At 42.8% G+C, this 20,373-nt stretch overlaps 1 protein-coding gene across 9 annotated transcripts in view; it reads left to right on the plus strand.

Moving 5' to 3' along the window:
* The window catches only part of DENND2B (DENN domain containing 2B), a 240,505-nt gene that overhangs the window by 160,807 nt on the left and 59,325 nt on the right, over nucleotides 1–20,373 (plus strand). For all 9 annotated transcript variants that reach the window (XM_045014300.1, XM_045014298.1, XM_045014299.1 and 6 more), the window contains 3 exons: nucleotides 591–700; nucleotides 2,830–2,899; nucleotides 16,749–16,826. In XM_045014300.1, coding sequence (XP_044870235.1) covers nucleotides 591–700; nucleotides 2,830–2,899; nucleotides 16,749–16,826 — 258 coding nt within the window. The remainder of the gene's footprint in view (nucleotides 1–590; nucleotides 701–2,829; nucleotides 2,900–16,748; nucleotides 16,827–20,373) is intronic.

Consider the following 20,373-nt stretch of genomic DNA (forward strand, 5'->3'; position numbering starts at 1 on the left):
TCTAAAATACTTCTCATGTTGAGAGTGGGGAGAAAGAGGCTGGGCTCTTTCAGAAATGTTTTTCTTATTCTACAGCATGTCCTTTCCCAGCGCTGAAGAGTTTGGCCTAATTGTGAGCACTTAGTTGCTGAGTTTTAATTCCGTTTCCAAATATTTCATAGACATTTTAACCAGGTCTGGCTGCACAGCATTAGGGTCTGATCCAAAGTCCATTGAAGTCAGTGGAAAGACTCTTAATGACCTCAGCGGGTTTTGGATCACACCCTAACAGCAGATGCTGAGTGTGAGGTAGGTTTGCATTTTGAAATGCTGAGATGCACTGGTTTCACAAGAACATCAGGTGACTCTGGGACAAAGTTGTTTCAGATGAATTTTTAAAAATGTTAGTCATTATAATTAGTTTTATTGTGGTAGCTCCTAGATCCCCCATCATGGATGATGGCTCTGTTCTGTTAAGCATTGTACAAAAACAGAACAGGATGGTCCTTGCCCCAAGGGGCTAATTAGGAAACCTATTGCTGAGACTGTTCATTACAAATGACTGACTTGCTCAAGCTGGAATCAAGCGAACCTGATTTCATCCACCACAGCTTGAAAGGCCCACCAAGCAAGTGCGTGAAGCAGAGGAGCGTCTCAAAGCCATTCCACAGTTCTGCTTTCCTGATGCCAAGGACTGGATCCCAGTATCAGAATACAACAGGTAAACCCTCCTGTATGTGTCTCTTGCTCAGTGTTGTTGGCGTGTACCTGTCAGAGTGACAGAAATGCCCTTGCCCACGTAAGGAAGTAGTAGTTTTGAGTCTTGGACATTTCACACTCAGGAAGCGAGATATATAGATATAGATATAGTTTTAAGTTCCATAATATTTTTCCTCCTTGTTTTGTCTGATTCACAAACCTGTGTTGTTGGGGGGAAGCAGTTGGAGGGTTTATCACAATGCCAAGTCCAATTGCAGAAATAGATCTGTGAAAAAGCTGAAAGACAGAGAAAGATTCTCCTCTGCCTGGCACCGTGTGTAATCATTTAGCCCTCGAAAAAGTGAGTGCCAGATGGATGTAAAACTCTGTGGGCCAGATCCTTAGCTGGCTGGAGTTGGCATAGCTCCATGTGTTTCAGCGGAGCTACACCAATATACATCCGCTGGGGCTCTTGCCCTACCATGCTGATTGCACAGAGGTAAATGGCTACATGAGAGGCAAGCCAATGGAGAACCAAGCCCACTCTCTCCTTTTCTCACAACAGAAACCTCCAAAATGTGTCAATCTTATTTTCCTGCTTCTCAGGTTTGCAGATGGATGGACAGAGATGAATCACCCAATATATGATATGGATTTTTAATATATGTGGAACGACATGTATGTCAGTAAAATAGGAGATTCTGTACAGTATGTCTTACGTGTGCTTTCTGTTTCTGATGTCACACCACATTAGCCTTGTGATGGCACAACCTAAGTGAATTACCACAGCCAACAAGCAAGTGTGTAACATTTCATTGGCTTGCATGGCTCATGCCACATAAGGGTACAGTAACAGTAATGTGTTGGCTATAGTGTGGCTATCTTACTCAGTGCTCGGAGTATGCAAATTATTAGATATTAAAACCACTGAAGGAACATTAGACCCCTGTATATTTTACTTGCTCTGGGCAAGTGGGTAAGTAGAATTGTGCTATTCCCTGTTCAGACAGGGATATGTGTATCCAGGGTAAGAAAATTGCTAGGGTTTTTGTTGTGCTTTATGAAGCCAGAGCAAAGCACTTTGAATGAGGGAGAAAAAAAGCTTAAATGGTCAGATATGGGCTAAAACCGTGGCCCAATTCTCATTTACACTGCCAGTGCAGTCAGGGGCGGCTCTAGGCATTTTGCCGCCCTAAGCACAGCAGGCAGGCTGCCTTCGGCGGCTTGCCTGCAGGAGGTCCACCGAAGCCGCGGGACCAGCGGACCCTCTGCAGGCAAGCCTCCGAAGGCAGCCTGCCTGCCACCCTCGCGGCACCAGCAGAGCGCCCCCTGCGGCTTGCCGCCCCACGCACGCGCTTGGCATGTTGGGGCCAGGAGCTGCCCCTGAGTGCAGTCTAAAGAGGCCTTTGTGTAAATAAGAATTAGATGCTATATGCTTTTGTAAGTGGAATGGCCAGGTCCTCAAGTGCTGTGTGGACACTTTTGTGCTTCACTGCTGCTAGAATCCAGCCATAGTTCTGACATGTTTCAACCATGGAGGGTTGCCCCAGTGCAACAGAGATCTTCTGGTCATCTAGAGCTGGTGTAGAGGCTCAGTACCACTCCTCGTCTTGGCTGCCAGCATCATGGATGCCAAAGGAAAGAGGATGTGGTCAGGATATCTCTACAGTGCATGGATTCGCACATCTGGTTTCAGATCCTTGGGACCATTTGAAACCAGCATAAATCAGAGCAACCATGCTTGGTGCACACAGTAATCCCAGGATCAAGGAGTGTGAAGGTGAGCTTAGCATTCCCCCTAGTCTTGTGCTGGGTGCTCTTTGGCTGTAGGTGAGAAGCTAGCTCTGGTTCTTCAAACCTCTCCTATATACTTAGGGTTCAAAAGGGAACAATGTGGTAGAAATCCTACCACCTGCATAGCACAAAAAAACCCTCCAGAATGACTAGTTTGAAAATCTGTCGATGCTGTGTCCATTTTGAAATACTTATCTGTCGTGGAAGCACCTCAAGGCACTTCATAATAATCTAGTCACTAATTGAAAAGAAGGCAAAACAAAAGCTGTATTCAAAGGGTAGATTAACACTTCTTCCTAGGAACTCACTACAATCCTGCCACCGTAACAATAAAATCTGGGACAATCTTTATTACAGTGAGACCTTCTCTTTCATGCTGACTGGGGAAGATGGCAGCAGAAGGTTTGGTTATTGCAGAAGATTACTGGTGAGTACATCAACTTGAGCTCTTTCCAAGCACAAAATTCAATTGTCAGTCAACATTGCAGTGCATAGTTGTGAGCATGTCTTTTGTGGGCCAAAAGGAAAGCTGTTCCCAGAACTCCGAGAGTTGGAAAGATAACAAGGTCAAATACAACAAGAATTGTCAGAAACCTTTGTCTGAATGAAAGAGAACCCAAATATTTCAAGAAGGTCACAAAAATTTCCCCCCTTCATTGGCACCCGGTTTCAGTTTCAACCAAAAGCAGAAATACCATACGACCACAAAGAAGGCTATTCTCGTGGTATTTCTAACATGCCTAATTCTTTCACAGCCCTTTTCATTTCCTAGGTGCGGTGCAAACATTAATTAATTAATTAATTAATTAATCCTCAGTACCCCTATGAGGGTTGTCACCCATTTCAGAATCAGGAAAATTGCAGTAGAGGAGTTAAGTGACTTGCCCATGGCCACACAACAAGCTAATGCAGTGCCATGACTAGAACTTGGGAACCCAGGTTGTCAGCCTCCATTTCAGTCCTTTCACCTGAGTTCATCATATAGTAATCGATTTAGAACTGCAAAGGGGGAGTGGGGTTGTGGTATTTTATCTTGGGCCGATTCTATGCTGACATGGATCCAGCATATTTTAGAGCAGCCTAGCTCTCTTTTGAGAACTTCAGTGGAATTTCATTGGTGCATAGGCCGTTTGCTGGATCTCTGGACAAGGGTGAATTTCGCTATCAGTGTTGCTGGGCTTGTAAAAGGGTGCCTCCTACACAGGAATACTATAGAGGAAAGGGGCTTTCTGCACTGAGCCCCATCTCCCCTCCTAATGCACCCAAGCAGGGTAGGCATAATTTGGCTCTTAGTTAATAGAGACATTGGCTGATAGACATTCTGCAATACATGTGTCTCTGATCCTGTTCTTGCTGATGTCTGTGTCAAAGCTCCTGTTGGGAACAGCATTGGGCCCTGTATTTGTAAAAGTTTCAGTAACATAAATACAAAAGCAATGCGCTTGTCAGTTCTGTGGGCAATATTTTCCAAGGACGGCACCTATATATCCCGCCTTTTGGTGTGTAAAATACACGGGGGAAGCACAATGGAATATAAATGAGAAGGGAAAAAGTTTATGGCTAATAAAGGGCATAAGCTACACTGAAACTAGGACAGGTTAGTATGGGAGAGGATGGCTGGGGGAGTGAATCAGAGGTTGAATAAATGGGACACCCAGAAGATATCTTTATGGGAACAAATAAATGAAATAAAGATGGAGGCCAGCAGGACAATTCAATTACTTTTCATATGTGCTACCACTTAAAAGTAAATATGTATAATTTCATAAGTTTAGCAAAGCCTTCTCAGGAAAAGTTGGCTAAAATTAAACTGTGGAAACTATTCAGTCCACAAAATAAAGGTTGTTTAAAAGTACCACATTTCTGCAAGTATCAACAAGTATATAATCTTGCACAAATCTCACTTTTGATTATGGAAATCCAAGGCATTAGCTCCTGGATTAGTTTGGGATTTGATATGCCCAAAATATGATATATTGAGGAAAACATAATTATCTTGCCAGTAGACATTTAACCCAGTCATTTTACACACTTTTGCATTATGGGGAGAAATTTATAGACTTTACAAATCCATACGGCAAAAAATAAATATGAGATCTTGAACAACATGCCCTTTCACCTACTTGAGGAGAGAAATCAGCATATTGGGGAAATTGGCAGAATAATGAGATAAGCAATCTGGAAGATATGTATGCTGACACTATGTTTAAAGTATTTGATCATCTGAAGGACAAATAAAAGCTGCACAAAAAGTACTTTTGTAAATATTTGCAGATGAGCCACTGTATAAAATCAGTCCTGAAAGATTCAGGCTTGGTTTTTTTTTCCCAAGAGTAAGCATTTTGTAAACTCATTACTACAATTGATGCAGGAAATAAGTATAGAAGATTTAAACATACTTGAATTATCTAGAGAATTACCAGTGTAGATCCTTGAAAAGCATATGGGAAAGCGCATCGTGGAAAGAATATTATGGTTATAACACTAAGTGTCAGAGTGAGATATAAAGCTTAAAAAAGCAGCAAAGAATCCTGTGGCACCTTATAGACTAACAGACGTTTTGCAGCATGAGCTTTGTAGTATTCACCCACGAAAGCTCATGCTGCAAAACGTCTGTTAGTCTATAAGGTGCCACAGGATTCTTTGCTGCTTTTACAGAACCAGACTAACACGGCTACCCCTCTGATACTTGACACCATGCAAAGCTTAAAAAGATTCAAAGAGCTGTGCTTCAGACTGCTGACTAGATTGCAACACTCACCACGGAGTGTATAGGATGGAATAAAGTGATAGTAAGTATTGCTGAAGATGTGCAAATATGACAGGTTGTTAAAGACACATGCTGGGGGATTGCTCATATGTTTTAAAATATTGACATATTAAGGGATCATTCAGAATGAATAATTAAACAGATGATGCCAGTGGACTCTGGAGTGCTGATGTTAAATGACATGTCCAGATTGAAAAGACTGAAAACAAAAGATAAATGCCAGAGCCAGTAATATAGATTGGGATTTTCAAAGTGCTCAGCACTGGCCTAAACCTGCTCCCTCTGACATGAATGGTGGGAGCAGAGTTAGGCCAAAGCTGAGCACTTTTGAATATCTTGCTCATACAAGCTAGAACAACATAAACAATATACACGGAATGACAAAGACGTTCAGTGGCCAAAATAATAATGTTAGACATTGGAAGGCCATTGAGCCACCAAGAGCAGAAGAGCATTAGCAGCTATTGCTGTATCTGAATGAGCAGATCACACAGAACACAGGATGAGTTAGAATGTCCGGAGGGCATGTGGAAACCTGTCTTGGATCTGGTAAACAATAAGAGAGATTACTTTTGCTGATCAGACATTCTGAAATAATATAAGGAGAAGTGACTCGTGATGTACTGATCAGTTCTAACCCAGCGCATGAGGAACAGCCTGCACAGGCGCCTGTGGTTTCTGTAGATCAGCAGCAGGCCAGCACCTGTTTTACAGGAAATTTATGAAAAATTGATGGGTGTGTAGAAGATACACCTCTACCCCAATATAACGCGACCCGATATAACACGAATTCGGATATAACACAGTAAAGCAGTGCATCGGGCGGGGGGAGGGGGAAGCTGCGCACTCTGGCGGATCAAAGCAAGTTCGATATAACGCGGTTTCACCTATAATGCGGTAAGATTTTTTGGCTCCCGAGGACAGCGTTATATCAGGATGGAGGTGTATAAGTAAAATGCTGTAGGCTAAAGGTTATTAATTCTTCAGGGAAGTAGTTGATCATTATGGGGCAAATGCTGCACCATCTGCTGTGGGTGCAGAAAGCCTCTGTGGTTAAACTGGTGCCGTCAGCTATATATAGAGAGATGGGATTTTGGTGGCTACCTAGAAGGTCCTCAGAGCCAACCAGGAGCAGCCCAGTGGATCCCTGTGCCTCGGGAGAAGGGGAAACAGATCTTGTTGAGACGGTGCTAAAGGCTGTGGTCATTAGGGGAGAGTAGTCTTCACCCCACAGTTCCACTGCTACTCTATGGAGGATTTCTCTTCCTCCCCACTGCAAATCTCAGCACATTTGGGGGGTAGTGTTGCCTCAGGTGACACACAGTCCAGAATGGTGCCTTTAAAGCCTGTGCTGCACAGTTACGTGCCCACTGATCTATTTTGCACAAGCAAATGTGGGATTTGTACATGTGACAGGGACCAGGCAAACTCTGAAGGTGCCATATATGTGCCAAGTTTTGGCTCTCTAGTCTAATTCCATTTCAGCGTTTGTTTGCAAAACTTTCCAAGCAACTTTTGAAAGCAGGAGTTGAAGGGCTTGCTGCACAGGGGTTGCAGGTGCAGGGTCAGGCCCTATATCCACTTCAGAACTGCAGAGTGTATCAAATAATATAAGCACTATTTTTCTAAAACCCACAATACCTGACTTACAATGTGTATGAGCACTGGGCTGTAATGCGCCTCGTTCGACTATAAGAAACACTGGAAGTGTGCTTTAGGACATAAGGTAACCTGCCCAGAAAGGCTAAGGAGAAACCTCCCTCATGGGCAGGTTATTCCATAATTGTCAATTATGGGGTTTCTTGGACCTTTGGCTGAAGCATCTGTTAGTAGTCGCTGCCAAACTACCTGGACCACGGATCTGATCCAGCATGATAGTTCCTATGATCCTATTTTTTGTGTCTTAATTTCTGGGGGGTCTTTATTTGTGAGATAATTGTGTCTTTTATTACCAGGCATTTTTAAGACTGTTTTATTTTGGGACATGGTCATCTGAACTGCTCTATTTATTTTATTTTATTTTGCCTTAGATTTTTTCCAGGATTTTCTGATAAAAGCCTCCTGCAAAAGCACCTCAAGGGATACAGTAATGATTATATTTTGTTTGTACAACAAAGTCCTACAGTGTATCCATTTTACATATATTTATATTACATTGTTTCATTTAAAAACAGGATTAGAGTGGAATGTAACCTATTGTACCATAACAAACAGTGTTCTAAATACAGTAAGACATTTTCCAATTAAAACCTGATACATCTAAGACAACCATGGTAACAGTCTTCTTAGTGATCTGATATGAGAATTTCCATTTGAGGTAAAAGAAAGTGTCTTATTTATATCAGTCACATTACCCCTTACCTGTTTTAGTATGGTTAGTACATTATCCCTTGTAATAACCCAAGAGAGTGTCAGTTTCAGTTTTGCACTAATGATTAACTTTGTCTCATATAATTGGCTTTTGTCAAAGCTATATTAAATAGCAGCCTGTTCACTGTACACAGTATTTGTACCTGGTTTTTGTTTTTGCTTGGCTGGCTTTTTTGTTATCTTGCTGTAGTACCTAGAACATGTACTGAATAAAAATGTGTGAATTTAGACCCTGTTTCTTGACGACCTGCGTAGCTATTTATGCCTGGACAAAGTGCGTGTAACATGGGTATGAAATGCTATTGCAGGTGTGAGTGAATGGAGAGTTCCAAACTGGTAGATTTTGAACCCACTTTCCACAGGTGCCAGGCAGTGGAGAATCAGCCCCTTAAAGTCTGAGTGTGTCTACATTGCAGCTGGGAGCAAGCCTCCCAGTTCAGGTACACAGACACTTGCTAGCTCAGCTCAAGCTAACACACTAAAAATGGCAGTGTGGCTGTTGTGGCACCAACAGAGATTTGGGTTAGCCACCTAAACTCAGACCCACCCACCCAACCCCCCGAGTCTGAGCTTGCTTGGCTAGCTCAAGCCTCTACCAGTAGCACAACATCCACACTGCTATTTTGAGTCCACTATCTTGAGGTGAGCTATTGCAAGTCAGTGAACCCGAGCTAGGAAGCTGCTCCCAGCTGCAGTGCAGATACACTCAAAGGGTCTCACTTTCTCCTGGCTTTCATCTCGGTTCTGCTGGCAGAATCCCCTAGTGGTGGAAAATTTGCCAAATCTTTGTTGTGAAGACCAGAAAGTGGGTAGAGCCAGCAGGACCATGTGCTGTGGCAGATGGATTGAGTCAATGCATCTCCTAGGAAGCCTGTGCTTCACTCTTAGGGAATGCTGGCTGGACCTTTCAAGCTGCCCTTTCCCAGTGGCACTCCAAGGAGAGTCACAGCAGTAAACTATCCAAGAGAACACAGCATCTTAACTACAGTTCCATGTCATCTCCACAGACATCTCTGGCTGTGCTGCTGCAGAAGCTACTCCTTAGGCTGAGGGGTTGTAGTTCTTCACAGGCTGGGTTGTATTGAATGATATGATATCCCAGGACCATATCCATCCCAGAAACATAGTCTCAGCCAATCACCATATTTTTATGATTATTATTGATTGTCCTATTGTAACGCCTAGGAACCCCAGCTCTGGGCAGGACCCCATTGTGCTAGACACCTGCGTGTGGGTTCCTGTCCTATCTGACCTCCAGAAAAGTTGAGTTCTTAAAATAAACCACAAGTCCTGATCTCCCTGAAGGGCATCTTCATCCTTTTGAAAAGGAGAAAACAGCCCCATGGGTCAAAGTTTCTGTTTCTCCTTCCCCTCTGAGGGAAAGCCGCACTTCCAGGACTCTCCAGTTGAGGGCATGGGCTGAGACAACCACGCTCTAGCAATCAGGGAATGGAGCAGGGAGCCCCAACACAAAGTATTTACAATAAAATAAGAAAAATGGCCTATAGGTGAGTCTGGTTCATCTCGCCACCTGATGGGGCCACACGGGGGAGTTTACTGTGGTCCTGGAGTGACTCTTGTGGGCTGCAGCCTGAAGATGGATCCACAGAGAGTTCATTGGCAGGAACTTTCCTCCCCCAGCCTTCTTGACAGCTCTGCAGATACCCTGTGTGCTGGCTTTAAAAATCCATGTTGATCTTCTGTAGCAAAGAGTCTTATTCAATGATTAGAGAAGAACACCAGCAAAATCATTTGGACCCAGATCCCCAAGTCACACTCCATTCCACACCCCTTTCCCTCATGTTGGGAGGGTGTTTGTAGGAGAGGTGGGGGCCTGTCATAAAATGTGGCTCTGGATCCAGATTCTAATTCTAAACTCCGACGTTTGGTGCATTCTGCTCCTCGGCTTTGGTTGAGACCCCTCTCTAGTTCTGAACACATTGGCCTGCTGGAGGGGCCAGAGCCTGTGCAGCTGAGGGGCTATGAGTACACTGGGCTGGGCTCAAGAGAAACAACAAAAATCGGATCTGACGCACAAGCTGCTGGCTGAGCTCTTTGCTGTAAGCCTGCTTCACATTCTGTTTTTCTAATGCTCTCAGCCTTTAAACCAAACCAGCAGCAGATCTGAGCAGACCTCCAAAGAAAGGGGCCCTGCTGTTAAAAAAGAAACTGTCAAACCTCATCTAATTTATGCAGCAGAATGATGGCAGGCAGATTCTCCATCCCTTTTGGCACCATCCTCCCTTCCACGCACCCTTTGTTTGGTTCATTCACACACGCAGCTTGTATGCTGCTGTACATCAGAACCCAGCAGAGGAAATACATGGGGAGATTTCTCTGGAATATGTTTTTGAAAGTTTATATTGTTGATAGGACAGGACCACCCTTCATTCCAGAGCCTCTCCCTCCCTCATCCTGACATCCTGTTTGAATTTTGGCTTGGGGATGCATCCCTTGATTGCTCCAGTTTCAAAACAACCCCAAAGACAGGTGGGATTAAAACAAAGTACAATTTCCAATCTGCTGCAAGAGTGAATGCGTACTGTGAAAGCATATGACCTGACCTGCTGTCTACACTGCAGTGTTGTACCAAAGTCTAATCTGATGTCTCTTTTGCAGAATATCCCAGTGATACATTCCTGTAGTCAAAGATCTGTCATCATTTTAGTTAGAACTAATTGTGGCTAAAGCTCCAATGGCTTTGATTGGGCTCATTGGGAATCCGAAACGTCAGATGCCAATCCAAAGCGAATCCATGTATTTGGCAGGTCCCAGGAAGCCATGCAACCCTCCTTCCCCACACAGCATGCCCTCTGCTTCATCTCTATGGTGTTCCCTTCTCACACAATCCATAGCAATCTTTCACTTCTCCCTCACAATCTCTTCTTGCTAGCAATACCCACTGGCCTATTGGGGATCTTGAGGTGATGGCTAACAGGTCGCCTTTTCTTCCTTTCTCCCATTTCAGGAAGTGTCTTTTTCCAGGAGGCCCTTTGCTCCATTCCTGCTTCTTTGAGCTTGGGTGTGGGGCCATGATGCACCCTTCCCTTTCCTACCAATTTGCTGGGCCTGTGCCACACCCCTATGGAGGAGCAGAGGAATGCAGAAACTCTCCATTAGTCCTGTTGCTTCAGGCCTTCTGAAGTGAAAGTGCTATGGAGCAACTGGCATTCCCCAGTATATTATGGGAGTCTGAAATTCTCAAAAAGGAGTCAGAGGACGAAGGGAGCTTCCTGCCCATTTTGGTGTCTTTACTAATCCAGACAACTAAATTATTAATTTGAACAGCTGGTCTCACTTTCTCCCAGCTTTTTGCCTTACTTTTAAAGTAGGTGCATACGTGTGTGTGAGAGAATGGCCAGGCAGTGAGATGGTAGATTAGACAAGAGACTCTGAATAGCTCAGCTAGATTTCAAGCTCCTAGGAAAGAAGGTCTTTTTTAAAACAAAAAGAACAAGGAGTACTTGTGGCACCTTAGAGACTAACAAATTTATTTGGGCATAAGCTTTCGTGGGCTAAAACCCACTTCATCAGATGCATGCAGTGGAAAATACAGTAGGAAGATATATATACACAGAGAACATGAAAAAATGGGTGTTGCCATACCAACTCTAAGAAGACTAATCAATTAAGGTGGGCTATTATCAGCAGGAGAAAAAAAACTTTTGTAGTGATAATCAGGATGGCCCATTTCAAACAGTTGACAAGAAGGTGTGAGCAACAATAGGGGAAAAGGCTCCTTTTTAGCATAAAGAGCCACGGTTTCCCTTAGACTTAATCTCAAAATACACCTCTACCCCGATATAATGCGACCCGATATAGCACGAATTCAGATAGAACGCGGTAAAGCAGTGCTCCAGGGGGGCAGGGCTGCGCGCTCCTGCGGATCAAAGCAAGTTTGACATAACGCGGTTTCACCTATAATGCGGTAAGATTTTTTTGGCTCCCGAGGACAGCGTTATATTGGGGTAGAGGTGTAGAGATGAAAGCAGGGTTTGCATCAGCAAAGTCCAGGGTAAACACTGTGCAGCAAGGCTGCTTCAGTCTTTGTGCTGGCCAAGAAACTAGCAGAATCTCCCTGGTGCTGATCCTCACCCTTCTGTTTCACAGCTCAATTCGTGGTGGTTTATTTTCATCCTCCTGGGAATCAGTGCCCTATTGTCTGTGAGACTAATTAGAATTCCTGCAAGCAAGGCTGGAGGAAGACTGAGAATGTACTTGGCCCTACAAAAACAAAAAACTCCAAGTGCTTCATTCCCCCTTTCCTCAAGGAAGTGGGCAGTATATGCTCTGCATGCAAGCTGACTCCCAGCTGCCCCTTACCCAACAGCCCCATACTCAGAAAGGGGCTTGGATGTAGCAGTGGGGTATTAAGCAGCAGGCCGTGTTGTCAACAGTTTATACCTATCCGCCAGTCACCTGACTGTGATGTGGGGCCAGGAGAAGAATATAAGAATGGCCATACTTTTGGCCTTCACAACATCCCCTGGTGACGAGTTCCACAGGTTGACTATGAGGGTGTCCCTTGCAAACTCCTTAGGTCAGGTCATTTGATATTAGCCTTTATCTTGTTCTGCCAGGATAAAGCAAAAATAGTCCTGGGAAATACACCGATGAAGGGGGTCTTTCCAGCTGGAATAGAACTGGCGTAATATGTTGCCTCTATGTTAGTTCTCCCCGCAGTGTAGGAGCTATGCGGTGGCACTCATACTGTTCTCAGCTCCCCACAGTCCGTATGTAACACTTACCGACCTCAGAGTGGGCCTGGGCAGGCTGTCCAGATAGGTCGATTCAGCACCTCCAGTGGCCGAGTTCCATGTGCAGATTAAAGCTGCCATCCTCTCTGGAACCACTGAGGCTGGATAGTGGTGCAAACACCATCTGTCTTTCCCAGGATTGGACCCATCCCTAGGGGGCAGAAGCCACCATTGATGCAAAGTGAAAACCAAGCCCAGATGTGAATGGCCACGGAGGGTTAGGTGTAATACACATGCTCACAACATTTTCCTGGGGAATTAACAAAGTACAGTATGAGAAGCAAGTGCTGTTTCTCTTATGTGAAGCTGCAGCCAGAGGGACAGTTTCAGCCAGGGAGACCTGCTGATACAGGATCATGCAGGTTAATGCCTGGTTTTTACAAACTCCTGACTTTAGGAGTAAATCATTTCACTTCAGGATTCCAGCCCCTGAGAGCCTCCCCAGCCTGAGACGTTTGCTCTTTTGCTCTTCGTGATGATTTGCATGTACCGAGGAGGCACTGCTATTGGCAAAGAGAAATCCCTAAAATACAAGGAAATCATGTATAATGAATATGAGCAGGAAAGATGCCTAGCACTCATAAACTCAGTGACATGTAACCTTTAAGGTATTTGTAGGGAATAATATTTCATAGGGCAGGGTCTTTGAATAAACTGCGTGGTTATTGTTTCTGGTCTTATAGATGACCCAAGAATGTGATGTTTTTACTGGCACTCAGTAAGACAGCTCTTGGCTGGTAGCTGTCCAAGAGTCCTGGCATGACTTCGGCATTCCTGCAGATTTGACACAATGATTTTAACCAAAATCCCACATGCTTGATATAATCACTCAATGCCTTTAGAAAGGGTTTTATACCTAATATGGACAAAAAAGGATTCTGCTGTTTTCAGAGATGTGACGTGTGGTGAGCAGGTTTGGATTCAGAAATACACTCATCTGTGTTCACTTAAGTGCAGCATTTTTTCATGGTCTTTATTATAACAGCACAAGCACCTGCTAACTGTCCCAGCGATTCTCAGATTTAAAAAACACAGCCGGACGTCCTCCAGCTTCTTCCGAATCAGCTCTGCATGGCATGTAAATGATAAACCCACTTTGTGGAAACAACTTGCATAATCCTCATAGTCTAATGACGAGACACTGACACTAAATACCACCAACTTATTATGGTAAAAGGGGAGAGATCATTATTCACTTTGATTAAATATAAAAGTAAGCAAAAGCAAAAAAAGAAATTATGACATAGGGCTGATTCTTCCACTGTTTTCCATCTTACAGAGCTGGGCAAAGTGGGTGTAAAATGATACCAAGTCAGAGTGTTGGTGTGTTACACCTGCTTTTCATTCATTTTGCACAGGCAGAAAGACTCCACAAGGTGCGGGGCAACAGAGAACTAGACTCACTGTCTGAGATCCTACTCAGAATTCTTTAATGGCAGGGCAAAGTAGTTTGGTAGCATGTCTGCAGTGGGTTGGTGCAGGGTGTTTGCAGTTCCTAGACAAGGAGAGACAGGAATTCCTGCAGTAATGTCAGCTCTGGGGCAGTCCCTGTGTTTTATCTCAATAGCACGTCATGCCAACTGATCCATTGAAAGGTGACTTTTGTTGAGTTCAGAGACTTCCTTTTGGTCATGGTTCTGTGCTCAATGGAAAAAGGAGAACGGCTAGTATACCGTTCAAGGCATTTCCATCTGCAGACCTGCTGTCCCTCTGCAGGGCGGTAGCAAATACAGGTGACTGTGGATGACATTCTGGTAGTCTGGGACCTGATCCAATGCCCTTTGCAATGGGAGTCTTCCCACTAACATCAGTGGATTTTGGATCAGGTCTCTGATTTCCCATGGGTGGTGATTCAGGAAAACTCTTAAGCACATGCGTAAGTGTTTTCCTGAATAGGGATACATAAGCACAGCCATACTAGGTCAAACCAACGGTCCATCTAGCCCAGTATCCTGTCTTCCGACAGTGACCAGTGCCAGACGCTTCGGAGGGAATGACTAGAACGGGGCCATTTCAAGTGATCCATACCCTGTCGTCCAGTCCCAACTTCTGGCAGTTAGAGGTTAGGGACACTTGGAGCATGGAGTTGCATCCTGAGCATCTTGGCTAATAGCCATTGATTGGCCTTTCCTCTAATAACTTATAGAATTCTTTTTTGAACTCAGTTATATTTTTGGCCTTCATAGCATCCCCTGGCAATGAGTTCCACAGATTGACTGTATATGTTTGTTTTAAATCTTCTGCCCATTAATTTAATTGGATAACCCATGATTCTTGTGTTATATAAAGGGGTAAATAACTTTTCTATTCACTTTCTCTATACTAACCATGATTTTATAGTCCTCTGTGATATTCCCCCTTAGTTGTCTCTTTTCTAAGCTGAACAGTGCCAGCCTTTTTAATATCTCCTTGTATGGAAGCTGTTATGTACCCCTAATCATTTCTCCCCCTCACCCTCTTAGTGCCTTTTCCAATTCTAATATATCTTTTTTGAGATGGGGTGACCAGAACTGCACTCAATGTTCAAGGTGTGGGCGTAACATGGATTAATATAGTGACATTATATTTTCTGTCTTATTATCTATCCCTTTCCTAATGGTTCCTAACATTCTATTAGCTTTTTTGCCTGCTGTTGCACACAGTTTTCAGAGAACTATCCACAATAACTCCAAAATCTCTTTGTTGAGTGGTAACGGCTAATTTAGACTCAATCATTTTGTATGTATAGTTGGGCTTATTTTTTCCGATGTGCGTTACTTTAAACTAATTGACACTGAATTTCATCTGCCGTGTTGTAGCCCAGTCACCCAGTTTAGTAAGATCCTGTTCCTGAATCTGGACCATAAGTACTCAGTAGATCTGCCCAACATCCATTGTCCATGAAGAATGGTCCTCAACATTTTTCTGGGTGAAATTAAGGCTTCTGTGATTAGTACTATTTTATTGTTCAGTGACAACAAATTTAACCTGGGGCGGGGGTGGGGTGGAGGAGAGGGAAGAAATACAAAGAAAAAAAGGGAAACTCCTGATTTCTTTTAATTTCTGCTGCCTTTCTGTTTGTCCCTGAAATCAGCAAAATATCTCTCTGGGTCGGTTTAATTGCTCAACCTCAAACTAGATGATAGCAGAACTGGAATTCGGCATGTTAAAAATGTAATGGAAAGCCACTGCACATGCCCTGTACATTGCAGCTGTTTGTTATTTAAATATTGACAGTGTGCTTGGCACAGTCTGAGGGACAAAGGAAGACTTGGTCTCTGTCCCAGGGAACTCACTCCCACTCAGATGGGATTTTCCAAAGTGCTCAGCACTAGCCTAACTCAGATTGGAGCCAGTGATTTCAATGGGAGCAGAATTAGGCTGACTCCGAGCACCGGCCATTGGCTTCAGTGGGAACAGAGTTAGCTCAATGCTGAGTACTTGAGAATAGCTCACCCCTAAGAGTTAGATTTTGCCCGGTGAAGGATGCTTCTTTTTCTTCGCCTGTGCCATCAGACTGTTTTAGGGGCATTGCATCAGTCTTAAATACGACTCTTACCAATGCTCCTGCTGGGGTGATTCTACATTGCCCCCAGTGCAGAGCTGTGGCTAAATGCCACAATTCAGCACTATATGTGGAGGATACATTGTGTTCAGCTCAGTGGAGCCAATGGCAATTTACACTATTGGAGGATGAGGCCTATTACGAATACATCTCTAGTTGTCTTCAAGAGGGGAATGTACGTCAAATTCTCTAGGTAGCTTTCATTTGTTCATTTGTTTTTGTGTGTCAAGCATAATTTTCACTTTTAACTGTTTATATTATTCAAATTTTGCACATTTTTTACATGTGCAAATAAGTAGCCCCCAACTAATGTGGAGGATCTAAATGAAAACCCTATTGGATTTAGGTCTTGCACATCTTTGTTTAGCTCTCTGATCGTACTAGTCTTGAGTTAAGCAGTCTTTGACCATTGTGATGTGATTGGGGAACAAAAATGACCATTAAACCTTCCCCTAGCCTTCCCATTCTCATCCTTTCCTGCAGGTACCCAGCCCTTGTGCAGCCCCACTCTTCCTCCTGCCTCAGGAATAAAGGGGAGCAATTGCTGAGACACGAGTTACAGCCATCTGTAACTGTGCTGTATGGCTGCGAGTTGGAATGATATCGGAGAACAGCTCCGATGCCTTGTGATTTCCAAAGTGGATAAGCATTCTTGATGCCTTTTAGTTTCCTGCCTTATGGAAGGAATATAATGCTTTTTCAAGAGTAACTATTTTGGTGGAGAAATGGATAACAAAAGATTTAGCATAATAGCCAAGCCATTGTGCTATATAAGTGTATTTTCTTGTGGCTCAAAATTAAGAAGTAATTTCAGTCTCTCTTTCACTGTTATCAGCCAAGTGGAAAAGGTCCACGCCTACCTGAAGTATATTGTGTCATCAGCCGGCTGGGTTGCTTTGACTTATTTTCCAAGGTAAGTTTCCTTTTCCCTTCCCCCCAATATTTCACTTAATTTGACTACTCACTGAGAAATGTCTATATTAATGAACTAAACACGCAAAATTTTTTCATTTGATGGGCAGCAACAGTATTTTACCTTTAGACATTTCATTATTATTGGGTACATCAAAGCATGTCTTATTGCTTCTGTGTCTGAAGCAAATCTTGATTTGAAAAACATCTGGGTGTTCGTATGCATTGGCTGCCTGAGGCTTTTTTCCATTGTTTTCTAAAACTATTCTCTGCTGACCTGTAATTCTTGGCATGCATGTTTGAAATGATGGGCCAATACCACTTTTACGCCAGTACTCCCCCACTGGAGTAATGAGGTCAAGAATCAAGATTATTCCATAAGTGGATTCTATTATAGTGGGATATTTCCATCACAAGAAGTTAACAACAATAATAATCTAATTCAGGGGTAGGCAACCTATGGCACGCATGCCAAAGGCGACACACAAGCTGATTTTCAGTGGCACTCACACTGCCCGGATCCTGGCCACTGGTCCGGGGGACTCTGCATTTTAATTTAATTTTAAATGAAGCTTCTTAAACATTTTAAAAACCTTATTTACTTTATTTACAACAATAGTTTAGTTCTATATTATAGACTTCTAGAAAGAGACCTTCTAAAAACGTTAAAATGTATTACTGGCACACAAAACCTTAAATCAGAGTGAATAAATGAAGACTCGGCACACCACTTCTGAAAGGTTGCTGATCCCTGATCTAATTAGAAGGAACAAATGTGACACCAAAGTTGCATCATACTTTGATCTGACTTACTTAAGGAATAAAGTTCCTAGTACAGAAGTTGCAAGACAATAAACAGCTTATTCAGGCTGATTAAACACTGAAGTAAGGCTGAGGCATTTGATAGTCAAAGCAGCTGACTCAGAATGTGTTCCAGTACCATAAACATTCTTTTTACATTCAACAAAAGGATATTCAAATAAAACAAAGCAATCAAAAATATTTTTCTTGGTTGATTAGAGTTTGAAATGTCCAGGCTGCTGCCAATATAGTGCCTCTAACATCCAAGGGCACGTCCTGTGCAACTAGTGAGCATTTAACTGTGATAGAGCCGTACCAACCAGGATTTTAGTGTGATTTGTGAGAGGACAATGACATTTCTGACTTTGAGTGAATACCTTTTTTCCCCCCTCTTATACAATCCCTGGTAGCATGTCACACAATTTAGACCTTTCAGCTCATATGTGAATATAGTGTTGAGTAAATGATATGTCTGTTTGCAAGGAACTTATCACTTTGGCAGTTAGACCTACGGGAGTTTCACAGAACTTAAGACCAAATTAATATTTATTTATTTATTTTATTTACTGAATAAAATTGGCTAGTTTTTGGTTGTGAGGTTAGGTTTTGGGTTTGATAAAATCATGACATTTTATGTAATTCACATGATCTGCTCATATAGAATGTTATCTTCCATATAAGCATGTTTTGAGCTTCTCAGGATAAAACTTTGATTAACATGAATCAAGCTTTAAAAAATCAGATGAAAGTAGTTAATACCAGTCCTACTTATGACGTCATATAAAAGGTCAAACCAAAGAGTTGTTCCAATAGCCTCTTGACATAACCGGTGTCTGTCTAAAGATGATTGCAACTGATGCAGAAACACCATGCTGGAACGTGGTGAATAGAGGTAACAAAAAGATTGTGGAAGCTAATGATACAGAGATGTCATGACACTCTTCCTTCTCTTTGATGTTGCTATCTAACTTTGATGATGGCCTAGTTCTCTGAGGTTTTTTGGGGGGAAAAGATAAAGCAGATATTACAAAATTGAACATTACAATACCTTGCTGCCACCACACTAGCCAAAAATATCAGTCAAGATGAAGACATGAAGTGTGCGCAGGTCCACAGAGTGGACAGTTTATGCCAGAAAATACCAGAGATGGGCCAGAATTGCAAAAATTCTGTTTGCACATTAGTGCCCAAACCTTGCATTTGCTCATGTAAATGAGCATTTGATGCAAATTAGCTAGTCATATATGAAATTACCTGATTGACATATGCAAATAATTTCATTTATGTGAGCTTGCATATCATTTTAATGTGCTCACTTAGTGGCTGGCTGAAAAGTTTACCCCAAATGTCAGTTTCCTCCTTATCAGCCATATAGTTAAATTGTAGTAAGGGTCTGTTGTTTTTTTCTCACTTGTACTAGTTTTACACTGGTAAAGTTCCATTGGCTTCAATAGGAGTCAAGTATCAGAGGGGTAGCAATGTTAGTCTGGATCTGTAAAAGCAGCAAAAAGTCCTGTGGCACCTTATAGACTAACAGACATATTGGAGCATGAACTCTCGTGGGTGAATACCCACTTCGTCGGATGCATGTCACCCACGAAAACTCATGCTCCAATACATCTGTTAGTCTATAAGGTGCCACAGGACTCTTTGCTGCTTCAATAGGAGTGATTCCCAGGTGATCATGGAAAGGAAGAAGGTGAACACTGGTGACATTAGGGACATTTGGCCTAATGCAGAAGTTCTTATTCCTGGTGTGGGTAGAACTCCCATTGAATTTGTAGGCCGGGCCCACTGTTAGGAAAGAGCTACTCACTTCTTCCTGCTAATGTGATCCCTGGGCCATTGTGTCTGGTTCACACAGAAATAACTAGTCTTAGTTGAAGATCACAGACTCAACTCCCACTAATGTGAGTTTGAATTGAAGGTATTCAGCACCTGGCAAGACGGAGTACTACAGCCCTGAATCAGCTCTTAAATGGGTGAGGGAGTCAGTTTGTAGTACCAGTTTGTAGAACAGATTTGTTCCTGGTGCAGACTGAGATTCTTAAGAGACAGTGAGAACATCCCTTTTTCCTAGTTTGTAAAAGCGAAACCAAGGTGCCCGGATTGGTAAAACTAATGGGAAAGAGGAAAGTTATCATGATGGTACACTTAAGCATAAGTAGACAAAACAGGAAACTGCAGCCTTCATATAAAAACGTGATGGGAGAGACTACTGAGATATTAAATCTTGTACATTACTTAGCTGAGAAGCAGAAAAAGCCCTTTGTTTTTGATTATCTGCATTATTTTAATTCCCTTTGGAGCCTTCTTTGTGCACTGAGGCGATATCTATTTAAAGACAGATTTGAGAACCACAGATTTCCTCGCTTCCAAACTCAGCCAGTGCATGCAGTCATGCAGATGTTTTTGTCCATTTTTAGACTCATGACATGTCTTTGTCCAAACTTTCTTCATTTTAAAAATATATTATTTGTATTGTGCTGACAGTCAGGGTCAGTGCCCCACTAGACTAGGCATTGTCCAAACCCATAACATGACACAGTCGCTCCCCCCAACAGCTTTCAATTGACTGTACCTAATTTAATTTATATTTAGCATATAATGCCAACAATGTAAAGAATCACTTAGCACCTACAAAAGGAGACCAGTGTTGGCAGCAGCACAAAGGCTTGCCTAGGAGATAGTACAGCTGGGTCTACACTAAAAAGTTAAGTTGACCCAGGAATGTTGTTCAGGGATGT

This window comes from Mauremys mutica, chromosome 4 (genome assembly GCF_020497125.1).
Source record: "Mauremys mutica isolate MM-2020 ecotype Southern chromosome 4, ASM2049712v1, whole genome shotgun sequence".
Taxonomy (NCBI): domain Eukaryota; kingdom Metazoa; phylum Chordata; order Testudines; family Geoemydidae; genus Mauremys; species Mauremys mutica.